The 16,853-nt window shown below is 45.3% G+C and overlaps 1 protein-coding gene across 2 annotated transcripts in view; it reads left to right on the top strand.

Moving 5' to 3' along the window:
- The window catches only part of IP6K1 (inositol hexakisphosphate kinase 1), a 70,807-nt gene that overhangs the window by 40,944 nt on the left and 13,010 nt on the right, over positions 1–16,853 (top strand). For both annotated transcript variants that reach the window (XM_033207674.1, XM_033207682.1), the window contains exons 2-3: positions 5,345–5,695; positions 15,178–15,388. In XM_033207674.1, coding sequence (XP_033063565.1) covers positions 5,473–5,695; positions 15,178–15,388 — 434 coding nt within the window. In that variant the 5' untranslated portion in view covers positions 5,345–5,472. The remainder of the gene's footprint in view (positions 1–5,344; positions 5,696–15,177; positions 15,389–16,853) is intronic.

Genomic DNA, 16,853 nt, shown 5'->3' with positions numbered 1-16,853 from the left:
CTCGCAGTCGCCCAGGCTGGAGTGCAGTGGCCGGATCTCAGCTCACTGCAAGCTCCGCCTCCCGGGTTTACGCCATTCTCCTGCCTCAGCCTCCCGAGTAGCTGGAACTACAGGCGCCTGCCAAGTCGCCCGGCTAGTTTTTTCTATTTTTTAGTAGAGACGGGGTTTCGCCGTGTTAGCCAGGATGGTCTCGATCTCCTGACCTCGCGATCCACCCGTCTCGGCCTCCCAAAGTGCTGGGATTACAGGCTTGAGCCACCGCGCCCGGCCAATTTTTTGTATTTTTAATAGAGACGGGGTTTCACCGTGTTTGCTAGGATGTTCTCGATCTCCTGACCTTGTGATCCGCCCGCCTCGGCCTCCCAAAGTGCTGGGATTGCAGGCGTGAGCCACCGCACCAGGCAAAAAAAATTTTTTTAAGTTAGCCAGGCTTGGTGAATATACTTGTAGTCCCAGCTACTTTGGAGGCTGAGGTGAAAGGATCCCTTGATCCCAGGAGTTAGAGGCTGCAGTGAGCCATGATCATACCCGCTATACTCCAACCTGGGTGACAGACCCCAACTCTAAAAAGCAAAACAACAACAAAAAATTACATCTCATTAACATGAGAAACTTCTTTTTACTTGAATGGAGACATAATTCATTTTGGAGTTCAATGATATGTTCAAGGAGTTTGTTATTGTAACCAGAAAGTCAACCTAACTATTGTAACTAATATTTTTGCAGTAAAAATTTGTTTCCATTTGTTGCAATTCACCAGTGAGAAAAAAATCAGAATCTCAGCAAGTTTTCATAAATAGCATTCTTTGCATTTTATGCAATAATTATCTTAAACTGTGTAACTAAAATACTACAAAGCAAACAAAGGACAGAGTCTCTATTGTAGCTGAGAGGTGCATAAACCCATGGCAGAGCAGTCGAACCCCATAACCTCTCAGGGAGCAGACACTTTGCAGTTGGCTACCTGAATAAGATGGGGCTTCTATTAGCAATGAAGTAGCAGAGAAAGACTGTTATGTAGGCAACCAACATAATCATCATCTACAGCCTTCTCTGACAGTTTTCACAGTAGCCTCTGTGGACACCAGACTTCAGAAGTAACCTCTGGTTGATAAAAAAGAGTCAGGGTTGGGCGTGGTGGTTTATGCCTGTAATCCCAGCATTGTGGGAGGCTGAGGCGGGTGGATCATGAGGTCAAGAGATCGATACCATCCTGGCCAACATGGTGAAACCCCCGTCTCTACTAAAAATACAAAAATTAGCTGAGCGTGGTGGCGTGCACCTGTAATTCCAGCTACTCAGGAGGCTGAGGCAGGAGAATCGCTTGAACCCGGGAGGTAGAGGTTGCTGTGAGCTGAGATCGCACCACTGCACTCCAGCCTAGGGACGGAGCAAGACTCCGTCTCAAAAAAAAAAAAAAAAAAGGGGGGCGGGGGGGAGTCAGAGCTGTTGGTATATCCAGGGCTGGACACTAGGTGGGGCAAGCCCAAGCCCTTTACCTGCATCTGCAAATCCCACAGGGTTAGGAGTATGAGAAGACTTGGAAAAGTTAAGTGACTTACGGGGCTCCACCCACACCTTGTAAAGCAAGGCTTCACAGAGCTTGAGAGGGTTCTGGGTACTTCCACTATTTCAGATTCCAGGGTTATTAAAAAAGCAACATCAAAGTTACAGATACGTGGTATATTTACTCTTAGGGAGACTATTTCAAACACAGAAACAATGCCATGACTTTATGTTGACATCATATGGAAACAAAATACCAAATGTCTAGATAGACTGAAGAGTGGACTCTGCCTTCAGTCCTGTGGAAGCTGCAGAAGTTGCCACAGATCTCTCAGAGTCAGGGGAAGGGCTATTTCAATTTTTGTTTTCTTTTTTTTTTTTGAGACGAGTCTCGCTCTGTTGCCGGGGCTGGAGTGCAGTGGCCGGATCTCAGCTCACTGCAAGCTCCGCCTCCCGGGTTCACGCCATTCTCCTGCCTCAGCCTCCCGAGTAGCTGGGACTACAGGCGCCCGCCACCACGCCCAGCTAGTTTTTTGTATTTTTTTAGTAGAGACGAGGTTTCACCGTGTTAGCCAGGATGGTCTCGATCTCCTGACCTCGTGGTCCGCCCGTCTTGGCCTCCCCAAGTGCTGGAATTACAGGCTTGAGCCACTGTGCCCAGCCTTTTTTTTTCCTTTTTTTTTTGAGACGGAGTCTGGCTCTGTCTCCCAGGCTGGAGTGCAGTGGCCGGATCTCAGCTCACTGCAAGCTCCGCCTCCCGGGTTTACACCATTCTCCTGCCTCAGCCTCCGGAGTAGCTGGGATTACAGGCGCCCGCCACCTCGCCCGGCTAGTTTTTTGTATTTTTAGTAGAGACGGGGTTTTACCGTGTTAGCCAGGATAGTCTCGATCTCCTGACCTCGTGATCCGCCCGTCTCGGCCTGCCAAAGTGCTGGGATTACAGGCTTGAGCCACCACACCCGGCCTTTTTTTTCCTTTTTTAAGAAGGAGTCCTGCTCTGTTGCCCAGGCTGGAGTGCAGTGACGCAATCTTGGCTCACTGATACCTCCGCCTTCTGGGTTCAAGCGATTCTTGTGCCTCAGCCTCCCAAGTAGCTGAGATTACAGGCACGCACCACCATGCTCAGCTAATTTTTTGTGTGTATGTGTATTTTTAGAAGAGAGGGTTTCACCATGTTGGCTAGGCTGGTCTTGAACTCCTGACCTCAGGTGATCCATCTGCTTTGGTCTCCCAAAGTGCTGGGATTACAGGTGTGAACCACTGCACCCGGCCTATTTCCTTGACTCTCCTCCTGCACCACTCTTCTGGGGCACCTGGCACTGTGACCCCTCTCTTTTCCCAGCCACCCAATGACTCAGGCTAGAAAGTTTAGCACTTTCCATGTGTCCATAGTCAGAAGCATTCCCAGGGAGAAGCACAGCCAGAGATAGGTCTCCTTTAGCCTGACCGGGACCAGGACAGGAGCCAATCTACAGTACTGAACAATGCAGTACGGCGGCAATGACCACCTCCAGAGACCCTGACCTGCCCTCCACAATCCAACAACTCTTTTAAGTATTTACTACATGGTGGAAACTGCCTTGGACCTTTGCCGTGGAAATAAGAGAGAATGGTTTGGTGGTGATGACAGTGAGTTAATAGATGACAACACATTGGTATAGTATTGTGGTAGAGCTGGCATAGGATACCTTAGGAGCCATAGATGTGTACCCTATACTCAGGTTTGGAGAGAATGGAGTCTAGGAATACTACCTGGGGCAGAGTTGCCTTGTCCTGAAGGCAGTATTGCCTTGTCCCAGGTAGTATTCCTAGACTTTATTAAGGATAACTAGGCAAAAAAAAAAAAAAAAGTGTATGTGCATTAAAATAGTGCAGTCTGGAGACTGGGAGTACAGAATAATTTATTTTGGTGATAGCAGTGAAATAAAATATAGCTAGCTGCCTGGGCAGCTTTGGGTTAAGATTTTGCAGTTTTGCAGTAGTTTTTTCTTTCTTTTTTTGAGACAGGGTCTTGCTCTGTCATGCAGGCTGGAGTGCAGTAGTGCGATCACAGTTCAGCAGTGGTATTTTTGTACCCCATTTTGTCCATAATTACAAGGTCCAGGAAAAACAACAACAACAACAACAAAAACCCCGATGGTTTGTCTCTTACATATGGGACCATATTCCTGCTCTACTAATACTTTTTTTTTTTCTGTCTTAATCTTTCTGATGTAGTCTTGCTGACTACATTCCTAATTTAAAAATACACTCAGTGTTAAGAAATTTGCCAACTAGGCCGGGCGCGGTGGCTCAAGCCTGTAATCCCAGCACTTTGGGAGGCCGAGGCGGGCGGATCACAAGGTCAGGAGATCAAGACCATCCTGGCTAACACGGTGAAACCCCGTCTCTACTAAAAAATACAAAAAACTAGCCGGGCGAGGTGGCGGGCGCCTGTAGTCCCAGCTACTCGGGAGGCTGAGGCAGGAGAATGGCGTGAACCCAGGAGGCGGAGCTTGCAGTGAGCTGAGATCTGGCCAGTGCACTCCAGCTTGGGTGACAGAGCGAGACTCCGTCTCAAAAAAAAAAAAAAAAAAAAAAAAAAAGAAATTTGCCAACTACTTTAAATTTTTTGAGAGAAAATTGACATTACAAAGAGGGAGTTTGAGTACAGGGAGCTTCTTGTCTCACTGGTTGGTATGGAGTCAGACAGAAAGGGAATGGTCATAAATTGACAACCATAGATTTAAAGTAGAAGAAATCTGAGGCCTGAATTCCTTTGGGAAAAGCAAAACCTTAATGATCCTATAGCAGGGGTCCCTGGATACTGGTCCATGGCCTGTTAGATACTGGGCCTCACAGTAGGAGGTGAGTGGTTGGTAAGCAAGCAAGCAAAGCTTCATCTGTATTTACAGCTGCTCCCCTTGCTTGCATTACCACCGGAGCTCTGCCTCCTGTCAGATCAGCAGTGGCATTAGATTCTCATAGGAGCATGAACCCTATTGTGGACTACACATGTGAGGGATCTAGGTTGAGTGCTCCTTATGAGAATCTAATGCCTGATGATCTGTCATTGTCTTCCATCACCTCAAGATGGGACCGTTCAGTTGCAGGAAAACAATCTTAGAGCTCCCAAGGATTCTACATTATGGTGAGTTGTATAATTATTTCATTATATATTACAATGTAATAATAATAGAAATGCAGTATACAATAAATGTAATGTGCCTTAATCATCCTGAAACCATCGCCCTCACAGCTGGTCCGTGGAAAAATTGTCTTCCATGAAACTGGTTCCTGCTGCCAAAGAAGTTGGGGACCACTGTCCTACAGCTCAGCAAGGAATGGCTTCCTGCCTGGTCCTTGGCACCTTCAGTGGAGAATTTAGGAATCTCATGTAACCTAATTCCTCAGACAGAAACCCTTCCTCTGAGTGAAGGAGAGACCGTTACCAGTACTGGGTATCCTAAGGAGTCTGAACAGAACAAATTCCCTTTGCCTTCTGTTTTTTTTCTGATCTCATCTTTGGGTGTGAAATAAACCGGGATAGTTGCTTTCCTGATGATTGTAATGTGCTGTAGCTCTAAAATAAAATCATTTAGATAACTCAGAAGGGAGGTGAGAACTAGGAAAGGCAGAGAATGTGGGCTTCTGTGCACAAGATAGATGGAAGAGGCCAAGGTTGCATCATTCAGCAAAAATTTAACCAACTGCCTTTAATGTGCCACATAGTATTGTACGTGCTGGGGATACACATAGCAGAGAACAAAACTGAGTCCCTGCTCTCACTCATGGAGCTCCAGGGAAATTGTGACTCGCCCAGTGTTTTGATTCCTTCTTCCTCTCTTCTTTTCTGTAGGACAGAATCATAAGCCGAATAGAATCTGACCATTGGCTTTCAGCTGGCCAGGACCTTCTACCTAGCTCTCCTTTTGTGGCCCATGTGCTGCATCCTCTGCCCTCAGTGTGCAACTGGCCCCCAACGCAATGTGTGTTTGTCAAACCATGGAAGTGGGGCAGTATGGCAAGAATGCAAGTCGGGCTGGAGACCGGGGAGTCCTCCTGGAGCCCTTCATCCACCAAGTAGGCGGACACAGCAGCATGATGCGCTACGATGATCACACTGTGTGCAAGCCCCTCATCTCTCGGGAACAGCGCTTCTACGAGTCCCTCCCTCCCGAAATGAAGGAGTTCACTCCTGAATACAAAGGTCAGTCACTGGCCAGTTTAATGAAAGTAGCAGCCTTGGGCCTATAGACCCCTTGCCACAGTTTTTCTTGGTTTGTTTGCCATGTTATATCATTGTAGGTCTTTTTTCTCAAAGCACTAAGTCATTTTATTAGGTAAAATTAGGCTGAAAGCATCAGCAAGGTCTTCAGATCTTGAAAATTGAATTTATTAATAGGTGAAGCTGAGAAAAAGTCATAGCATTAAGTTCCATTGGTGGAAAAGAGCATGCTGTTGTCAATGAGTTTTCCCAATTGCTGCAACACTAGTCTAGGAGAGAAGAGGGAACATTTCTCTCGTCTCAGAGGAGGAATGGGTACTTCCCAGGTTAAAGTGGTTGGATGGCTGGCAGTGGGGCTATGTGGAGACTGTGTCTGTATGTGCTGGGGCAAAGAATTGTTGGTAAGAAATGCAGGGGCTTTCTGGGGCCTGGAAATCCTAATATTTGAAGGAAAAATAATTTATTTTAAAATATAAGTAAACTTTATAGAAAAGAACCTTATGAATATTAACTATACCAGAATTAACTAACTGCATTTTAAAATCTGATCTTTGTCAGTGTTTATAAATTTTTATGATTGCTGATTGTGTGTAAGTTTTTTTTTTTACGTTCTGCTTTGTAACTTAAAGTTGTATGATTTCAGTTAGGTTAACACCATCCTTTACTTAGGAGAGTTTCAATTTAGAAAAACTAGTGCCATAGAATTGACTTTTTGTTTCCTTAACTTTTTAAAAAAATTTTTGGTAAAATGTACCTAACATAACATTTGCTATTTTAAAGTGTATAATTTAGTGGCATTAAGCACATTCACAATGTTGTATAGCCATTCTCCATTTCCTGAATTTTTCATCATTTGAAGTAAACTCTATGTATTAAATAATAACTCCCCATTCTTCCATCATCTGATCCTCTGGTAACCTCTTGTTTACTTTGTCTCTACAGATTTGCCTATTGTAGATATTTCTTAAAAGTGAAATCGTTAACAATTTTTGACCTTTTGTGTCTGGCTTGGTTCACTTAGCTTAATGTTTACAAGGTTCGTTCATGTCATAGTGTGTATTAAAACTTCATTCTTGGCTGGGCGCAGTGGCTCAAGCCTGTAATCCCAGCACTTTGGGAGGCCGAGGTGGGTGGATCACGAGGTCAGGAGATCAAGACCATCCTGGCTAACATGGTGAAACCCCGTCTCTACTAAAAATACAAAAAACTAGCCGGGTGAGGTGGCGGGCGCCTGTAGTCCCAGCTACTCGGGAGGCTGAGGCGGGAGAATGGCGTGAACCCGGGAGGCGGAGCTTGCAGTGAGCCGAGATCGCGCCACTGCACTCCAGCCGGGGCGACACAGCGAGAGTCCATCTCAAAAAAAAAAAAAACAAAAACATTCTTGGCCAGGCGCAGTGGCTCGCATCTGTAATCTTAGCACTTTTCTTTTTTTTTTTTTGAGACAGTCTTGCTCTGTTGCCAGGCTGGAGTGCAGTGGCGCGATCTTGGCTCACTGCAAGCTCTGCCTCCCGGGTTCACGCCATTCTCCTGCCTGTAGCTGGGACTACAGGCTCCCACCACCATGCCCGGCTAATTTTTCATATTTTAAGTAGAGACAGGGTTTCACTGTGTTAGCCAGGATGGTCTTGATCTCCTGACCTCGTGATCCACCCGCCTCGGCCTCCCAAAGTGCTGGGATTACAGGCGTGAGCCACCGCGCCTGGCCAGAATTCTAATTTAATTAATAAATATAGAAGGAATGATGGGAATAGAGGTCACCATTAGGCAGACAACACAGTAATACCATTCAGCACACACCATTAGGTATTACACACACCATTAGACATTACAACACAGTAATAATTGTGGCAGTGTGCAGCGGTGCAATCATACCTCACTGCAGCCTCGAAACCATGGCTTGGCTGGGCATGGTGGCTCATGCCTGTGATCCTAGCACTTTGGGAGGCTGAGGCGAGCGGATCACCCGAGGTCAGGAGTTCGAGACCAGCCTGGCCAAAATGGTAAAACACTGTCTCTACTAAAAATCCAAAACTTAGCTGGGTGTGCTGGCAGGTGCCTGTAATCCCAGTTACTTGAGAGGCTGAGGCAGAAGAATCACTTGAACCCGGGAGGCAGAGGTTGCAGTGAGCCGAGACCACACACCATTGCACTCCATCCAGCCTGGGCAACAAGAGTAAAACTCTTGTCTCAAAAAAAAAAAAAAAAAGAAAGAAAGAAACTATGACTCAAGTGATCCTCCCACCTCAGCCCCCCAAGTAGATGGGACTATAGGCACGCCACTACACCTGGGTAATTTTTAAACTTTTTTGTAGTGACAGGGTCTTGTTTGGTTATCCAGGCCGGTTTTGAACTTCTAGCCTCAAGAAATCCTCCCACCTTGGCCTCTCACAGTGCTGAGATTTAAGAGATCGGATCTCACTATGTTTCCTGGGCTGGTCTTGAACTCCTGGTCTCAAGTGATCCTCCCATGTAGCCTCAGGCATGATACCTTGGCCTACCGAGTAGCTGGGATCACAGGTGTGAGCCACTGCCCCCAGCTGCAAGATGTGTGTGTGTGTGTGTGTGGTGTGTGTGTGTGTATTTTGTTTTTGTTTTTTGTTTTGTTTTGAGACAGGGTTTTTCTTCATTGCCTAGGCTAGAGTGTAGTGGTACGATCTCGGCTCACTGCAACCTCTGCCTCCTGGGTTCAAGTGGTTCTCCTACCTCAGCCCTCCGAGTAGCTGGGGCTTATAGGCGCCTGCCACCATTCCTGGCTGATTTTTGTATTTTTAGTAGAGATGGGGTTTCACCATGTTGGTCAGGTTGGTCTGGAACTCCTGACCTCAAGTGACCCACTTGCCTTGTCCTCCCAAAGTGCCTGGATTACAGGCATGAGCCACCATGGCTGGACTGTATTTTTTTCATATAAAATTTTAGTCCAATTTATTTATTTATATACTATTTTGAGACAGAGTCTCACTCTGTTGCCTAGACTGGAATGCAGTGGCACGGTCTTAACTCACCACAGCCTTGACCTCCTGGGCTCAAGTGATTCTCCCACCTCAGCCCTCAGCCTCTGGAGTAGTTGGGACCACAGGTGTGCTCTGGCCTTTTTTTTTTTTTTTTTTTTGTATTTTGTAGAGACAGGGTCTCACCATGTTGCCCAGGCTGGTCTCAAACTCCTAGGCTCAAGTGATCTGCCTGCCTTGGCCTCCCAAAGTGCTGGAATTACAGATGTGAGCCACCATGCCCGGCCCTGAAATAGATTAATTTGACTAATAATATCTTCCACTATGCTTCTATTTTCTTTTTTTTTTTTTTTTGAGATGGAGTCTCGCTCTGTCGCCCAGGCTGGCGTCCAGTGGCGCAATCTTGGCTCACTGCAAGCTCTACGTCCTGGGTTCATACCATTCTCCTGCCTCAGGCGCCTGAGTAGCTGAGACTACAGGTGCCCGCCACCACGCCCGGCTAATTTTTTGTAGTTTTAGTAGAGACGGGGTTTCACCATGTTAGCCAGGATGGTCTCGATCTGACCTCGTGATCCGCCCACCTCGGCCTCCCAAAGTGCTGGGATTACAGGCGTGAGCCACCTCGCCCAGCCTGTGCTTCTATTTTCTTTGACTAAATTGGGCTTCATTTGACTTAGAAAGAAGGGATTAATTTTAGTTTAATTGAATTGTACTTTTGAGCTAGCATATTAATTCTTTCCTAGTGAAAATGTAGCCTAAGCAAAGAAAATAAAGTAGATCCTAAGAATTTACTGTGGCTTTTATTTTTTAATTTTTATTTTGAGGCAGGGTCTTGCTGTGTCGCCCAGGCTGGAGTGCAGTGGTGTAGTCATGGCTCACTGCAGCCTCAAACTCCTGGCCTCAAGCATCCTCCCATGTTACGGCCTTTAAAGATACCTGTTACTCAGTTTGAGAGGAGGAAGGTGTGAGGAAATACTGAACCAGTGCTAGAGACTGCCAACCCTTCCCTGGGAGGCACCTTGAAGTTCTAAATTGTCATGTCCTAATTCTGATGGTGTAATTTAGAGAACATTAATCTGGAAGCAGGGCTCATTTACCTTTTAAGGGATTTTTTCCTTAGCATCAGAAGGACTCCATGAACTGACAGGGCCTAGTTTTATTTCTGGCTTTGGCATATTTGTGGCAGAATGTTTGGCCTTTGGTGTTTTGAGTGTGGATGGATAGGTGGCTGAATCTACATTTATAAAGTGTTTGGGATTGTTAAAGTTTCCTAGCCACTTGGAGAAAGCAGTGTGTTTATTTCTGGCTTTGTTCTTATTTAGCAACCTTAGAATATTTATTTTTCTAAATTTAGTATTCTTCTGATTTATGTTTTGAAAGCAATAAAAATCACACAGTTTCAAAACTGCACAAAAGACTTGAACAGAGATTTTTCCACAGAAGACGTACAGATGGCCAGTAGCACATCAACATGATTAGTCATTAAGAAATGCAAATCAAGGCCGGGCGCGGTGGCTCAAGCCTGTAATCCCAGCACTTTGGGAGGCCGAGACGGGCGGATCATGAGGTCAGGAGATCGAGACCCTCCTGGCTAATACAGTGAAACCCCGTCTCTACTAAAAATACAAAAACTAGCCGGGCGAGGTGGCGGGCGCCTGTAGTCCCAGCTACTCGGGAGGCTGAGGCAGGAGAATGGCGTAAACCCGGGAGGCGGAGCTTGCAGTGAGCTGAGATCCGGCCACTGCACTCCAGCCTGGGCGACAGAGCGAGACTCCGCCTCAAAAAAAAAAAAAAAAAAGAAATGCAAATCAAAACCAAAATAAGATACCACTTCATACTAGGTATCTTATTTTACCTAGTATGGCTATAATAAAGAAAAAAGAGAAATAACTGTTGGCAAGGATGTGGAGAAATGGGAACATTGCTGATGAAAATGTAAAGTGTTGTAGCCACTGTGGAAAACAGTTTGGCAGTTCCTCCCAAAGGTGAACACAGAAACCATATGATCCAGCAATTCCACTTCTACATATATATCCAAAAGAATTGAAAACAGGGACTGTGGCCAGGCATAGTGTCTCACACCTGTAATCCTAGTACTTTGGGAGGGGGGCAGATCACCTGAGGTCAGGAGTTCAAGTCCAGCCTGGCCAACATGGCAAAACCCTGTCTCTACTAAAAAATACAAAAATTAGCTGGACATAGTGGCAGGCGCCTGTAATCTCAGCTCCTCAGGAGGCTGAGGCAGGAGAATCACCTTGGGAGGCAGAGATTGCAGTGAGCTAAGGTCACACCACTGCACTCCAGCCTGGGCGACAGAGCAAGATTTTGTCTCAAAAAAAGAAAAGAAAAGAAAAAACAGGGATTCAAATGGATTGTTGTAAGTCAGTGTTCACAGCAGCATCATTCATAATAGCTAAAAGGTGAAAACAACCCGTGTCCATCAATATAGATATAATACATAACAGATGTGATATATACTTACAATGGAATACTACTATTCAGCCATAAAAAAGAAGTTCTGATACATGCTGTGACACAGATGAACCTTGCCAACACTACGCTAAGTGAACTAGGCCAGACACAAAAGAACAAAAATTGTATGATTTCACTTATATGAAATATGCATAACAGGCAAATCTGTAGAGATAGAAAGTAGATTTGGTTACTAGGGCTAGGAGGAAGGGAAAATGGGGAGTTACAGCTTAATGGGTACAGCGTTTTTGTTTGAGGTCATGAAAAACTTTTTGGAAATAGATAATGGTGGTGGTTATTCAATATTGTCAGTGTACTTAATGCCCACTGAATTGTACATTTAAAAATGATTAAATGGCTGGGCATGGTGGCTCACACCAGTAATCCTAGCACTTTGGGAAACTAAGGCAAGAGGATTGTTTGAGGCCAGGAGTTCGAGACCAGACTGGGACTGGTCAACATAGCAAGTCTTGTCTCTACCAAAAAAAAAAAAAAAAAGAATTAAATGGCAAATGTTATGTTTCTATTAATCTGTTGACTGAACACCACAATTTATTTTTATTTTTATATTTTATAGAGACAGGTTCTTACTATGTTGCTCAGGCTGGTCTTGAACTCCTGTGCTCAAGCAGTCCTCCTGCCTTGACCTCCCAAAGTGCTGGAATTATAGCGCGAGCCACTGTGCCTGGCCCAAACACCACAATTTTATTTTATTTTTATTTTAGTTTTTTTGAGATGGAGTGTTGCTCTGTTGTCCAGGCTGGAGTGCAGTGGCATGATCTTGGCTCACTGCAACCTCTGCCTCCTGGCTTCAAGCGATTCTCCTGCCTCAGCCTCCTGAGTAGCTGGGATTACAGGCGCACACCACCATGGCTGGATAATTGTTGTATTTTTAGTAGAGACAGGATTTTGACATGTCGGCCAGGCTGGTGTCGAACTCCAGACCTCAGGTGATCCACTCGCCTCGGCCTCTCAAAGTGCTGGGATTACAGGTGTGAGCCATCATGCCCTGCCCACAATTTTAAAAGTAAATAAAAAGTATAACTCAAAACAATAATAAAACCTCTACCCAAATATAACCTGTCTCTATTTCAATGAGTCTTACAAATGCCAAGGAAATTAGGGTTTATGTCAGATGAATTAAAAGACCATTGCTTTTCATTTTCCTAACTTCATTCAAACTAGGTATGAGTGACAAGGTCAAAAAAGGTCAGGACCAAAAAAAATTTTTTTTACTAATAGATTGCATGACTTATTTAATGATCAAATCTTACTTACTCTTGGTAAAGGCATCTTCTGCTCTATCCAACTGCCATTTCTCCCCCAACCAGGTATGATGATCTGTGTCAGCCAGGGGTATGTTAGGGTGCTCAATGTTATTTGCTTGTCTAACAAACACATTAGAGGTTTTTAGTACAGCATTATGTGGCCCTGCAAGACGAAAAAGCAAATTATAAAAGGAGAGAATGATACATATATAAAATAAAAAGCTTATATTCATCAAGATATACCTTTAAAGAAAGTGGATAGAGATACTTGCTTTTCTGTACTGACAAAGATTTCATTTCTATAATATAAGAATATATATATGAAGGCTAGGTGTGGTGGCTCACACCTGTAATCCCAGCACTTTGGGAGGCTGAGGCAGGTGGATCACGAGGTCAGGAGATCAAGACCATCCTGGCTAACATGGTGAAACCCCATCTCTACTAAAAATACAAAAAATTAGCCGGGCGTGGTGGCGGGTGCCTGTAGTCCCACCTACTAGGGAGGCTGAGGCAGGAGAATGGCGTGACCCTGGGAGGCAGAGCTTGCAGGCCACGATTGCACCACTGCATTCCCATTCCAGCCTGGGTGACAAAGCGAGACTCCATCTCAAAAAAAAAAAAAAAAAAGAAGAATATATATATGAAAACTTGTACAAGTCAATAAAGAGACAACTAAATAGAAAAATGGGCAAGAATAAAGAAAATCAATAAAAACTAAAGACTGATTCTTTGAGGAAAGCAATAGTATTTTTTTTTTTTTTTTTTTTTTTTTTGAGACGGAGTCTCGCTCTGTCGCCCAGGCTGGAGTGCAGTGGCCGGATCTCAGCTCACTGCAAGCTCTGCCTCCTGGGTTTATGCCATTCTCCTGCCTCAGCCTCCCGAGTAGCTGGGATTACAGGCGCCTGCCACCTCGCCCGGCTAGTTTTCTGTATTTTTTAGTAGAGACGGGGTTTCACCATGTTAGCCAGGATGGTCTCGATCTCCTAACCTCGTGATCCGCCCGTCTCGGCCGCCCAAAGTGCTGGGATTACAGGCTTGAGCCACCGCGCCCGGCCGAAAGCAATAGTATTGATAAAGCTCTTGCCAGACTGATGAGGAAAAAGAGAAGGCACAAATTTCTAGTGTCAGGAATGATAGAGGTATCATTACTGTAGATTCTACAGATATTTAAAAGGTAGAAGAATATTATGGGCCAGCATGGTGGCTCATGCCTGTAATCTCAACACTTTGAAAGGCTGAGGCCAGGAGGATTGCACGAGGCCAGTAGTTCAAGACCAACCTGGGCAACAAAGTGAGACCCCATCTCTATAAAAAAATTAAAAAATTAGCCAGGTGTGGTGGCATGTGCCTATAGTCCCAGCTACGTGGGAGGCTGAGGCAGGAAGATCACTTGACTTCAGGAGTTTGAAGTTGTAGTGAGCTATGATGGCACCACTGCACTTCAATGGGACCCTGTCTCTTAAAAAAAAGAATATTATTATTATAAAGAACTTCTTTATTTATTTATTTATTTATTTTATTTATTTATTTATTTTTTTTTTTGAGACGGAGTCTGGCGCTCTGTCGCCCAGGCTGGAGTGCAGTGGCCGGATCTCAGCTCACTGCAAGCTCCGCCTCCCGGGTTTACGCCATTCTCCTGCCTCAGCCTCCCGAGTAGCTGGGACTACAGGCGCCCGCCACCTCGCCCGGCTAGATTTTTGTATTTTTTAGTAGAGACGGGGTTTCACCGTGTTAGCCAGGATGGTCTCGATCTCCTGACCTCGTGATCCACCCGTCTCGGCCTCCCAAAGTGCTGGGATTACAGGCTTGAGCCACCGCGCCCGGCCTATAAAGAACTTTAAGCCAATAATTGTTCTACAACTTAAAAGAAGTTGACAAAACATAGGGAGATCCTGTCTCTACAAAAAATAAACCATAAATGCTTCTCACTGATTTTCAGATTATGGAGCCAACTGTGTACATCTGAGAGTGTAAAAGTAGAAATGTAGCTGACAGACAAAAGGTGGGATGTGGAAGTGAGACCAAGTTACTTTTTTTTCCCTTCAAAACCTCTTCCTCAAGTTTCTGGATATATGTATTTTTTAATTGTATTAAGAACACTTGAGAAGAGTCTTATTTGTATTTTAACTCACTATGGTCCAGAAGACACTACAAACAACCTGTTTGATTAAAATGGGCACAAAAAACTATTACAGATACAGCATGGCAAACAGAAAGATGTTTTATCTTCGAGATGCCAGGGCTGGAAGTTCTGTGTAGTGAGACTAGGATAGCCTGATGCTCAGTGTGGGCAGAACACAGATTTTTTTGGACCCTCTAGGAGGGAGAAGTGTTGACGTCCCTTTGGCTGACACTGTCAGGCAGAAGGAAACTAGATCTAAAGGAGGACACACACAGGAAATGGCAGCATAAAGCACTTAAGTAACTAGAGGGTTAAGTCATGCCAGGTGTGGGTGTCACCTAGAGAACACGGTTCTTTTGAATGGTACAAAAAGTCAGTAATTGAAAGGGAGAGGGCCAGATAAGAGAGGGGGAAATAAACATAGACTTACCCAGGAACAAAAGTAAGCATCAGATTTAGCTTGAGGATGGATGGTCATCTATTTTCTGGAAGTTGCTGTCTGCTGGCCATTGTTCTGACATTGATCTGTAGTTGGTTGAGGGCAGGTGATGTCTTCGTGCTGTGTGGGCAAGTGAGTGCCGACAGTCTGTGCTGCATAGACTCAGCCTGTGTTGACAATTGTTTACCAGTTCCCTTTTTTTTTTTTTTAAACAGGCGTGGTATCTGTCTGTTTTGAGGGGGACAGTGATGGTTACATCAACTTAGTGGCCTATCCTTATGTGGAAAGCGAGACCGTGGAACAGGATGACACACCAGAACGGGAACAACCTCGGCGCAAACACTCCCGCCGGAGCCTGCACCGGTCAGGCAGTGGCAGTGACCACAAGGAGGAAAAAGCCAGCCTGTCCCTTGAGACCTCTGAGAGGTAAGAGGTACATGTCTCATCCTGCTGATACAAGCACTCAAGACATCTCCAGAGTCCTGACACATCATGGGGAAGCAGGGCTCACGGTCAAGGTTGGATAAGATGACTGGTGTTCTTGGGATACCCACACAGGTATAGCCTCTTCTCTGTGTCATATCACCCCAGTGATGCCTCTTTCTGAGTCTGGCTATAGCTGGTTGAGAGAGGAAGTGAAGCTCTCTCAGCCCTTTGGAATCAGGGACACTTGTGCTGGTGACAAAAGGTTCTCTGGCTTTTTGTTATGTCTTGCCAGCCACAGGACAGAAGGTTGAAATACATGAGTTCACAGCGAGGCTCCAAATGCTTTCTGACCTGCAGGATGTCCAAGCCTAAGGGCTATGAGTCCAACTAAACAGGAGTTCCCTAATGGTTTTGTGTCAGACCTCTGAGAATCATATCAGTCATTAACCCTTTCCCTGCAACTAAAATTTAGTTTCCATTGTGTTGGAAATTGATTTTTCTTGTAAGTTCAAATTATGTTTTTTTTGTTTGTTTTGAGATGGAGTCTTGCTCTGTTAGGCTGGAATGCAGTGGAATGCAGTGGCATCATCTTGCCTCACTCCTGGGTTCTAGCGATTCTCCTGCCTCAGCCTCCGGAGTAGCTAGGATTATAGGTGTGCACCACCACGCCCAGCTAATTTTTGTATTTTTAGTGGAGACGTTGTTTCACCATGTTGGCCGGGCTGATCTCGAACTCCTGACCTCGGGTGATTCACCTGCCTTGGTTTCCCAAAGTGCTGGGATTATAGGCGTGAACCACTGTACCCCGCCTCAAATTATGTGTCTTGATAATTTCATGCAAGAATTAATATGAACTCCCACTAGGATGGGTATAATCAAAAGGACAGACAATAAAAGTGTTGACAGGTTGTGAAGAAATTGGAACCCTCCTACACTGCTGGTAGGAAGGTAAGGTGGTGCAGCCACTTGGGAAACAATTTAGCAGTTCTTCAGAAAGTTAAACCAGGCTGAGTGCTATGGCTCACACTTGTAATCCTAATGCTTCAGGAGTCTGAGACGGTAGGATCCTTTGAGGCCAGGAGTTCCAGACCAGCCTGGGCAACATAGTGAGACCCCATCTCTTTGGGGAAAAAAAAAAAAAGGCTGGATACAGTGGCTCACGCCTGTAATCCCAGCACTTTCGGAGGCCAAGGCAGGCAGATCACAAGGTCAGGAGATCAAGACCATCCTGGCTAACACGGTGAAACCCCATCTCTACTAAAAATACAAAAAACTTAGCCAGGCATGGTGGCAGGCACCGGTAGTCCCAGCTACTCGGGAAGCTAAGGCAGCAGAATGACTTGAACCTGGGAGGCGGAGCTTGCAGTGAACCGAGATCACGCCACTGCACTCCAGCCTGGGCGACAGAGCAAGACTCCGTCTCAAAAGAAAAAAAAAACCCAAAAGTTAAACCAGTAATTCTTCT

The sequence above is a fragment of the Trachypithecus francoisi genome, unplaced genomic scaffold (assembly GCF_009764315.1).
Source record: "Trachypithecus francoisi isolate TF-2019V2 unplaced genomic scaffold, Tfra_2.0 Lachesis_group0, whole genome shotgun sequence".
Lineage (NCBI taxonomy): Eukaryota > Metazoa > Chordata > Mammalia > Primates > Cercopithecidae > Trachypithecus > Trachypithecus francoisi.
The sequence above is the reverse complement of the archived record's forward strand: the minus strand, read 5'-3'. Positions and strand labels throughout refer to the sequence as shown.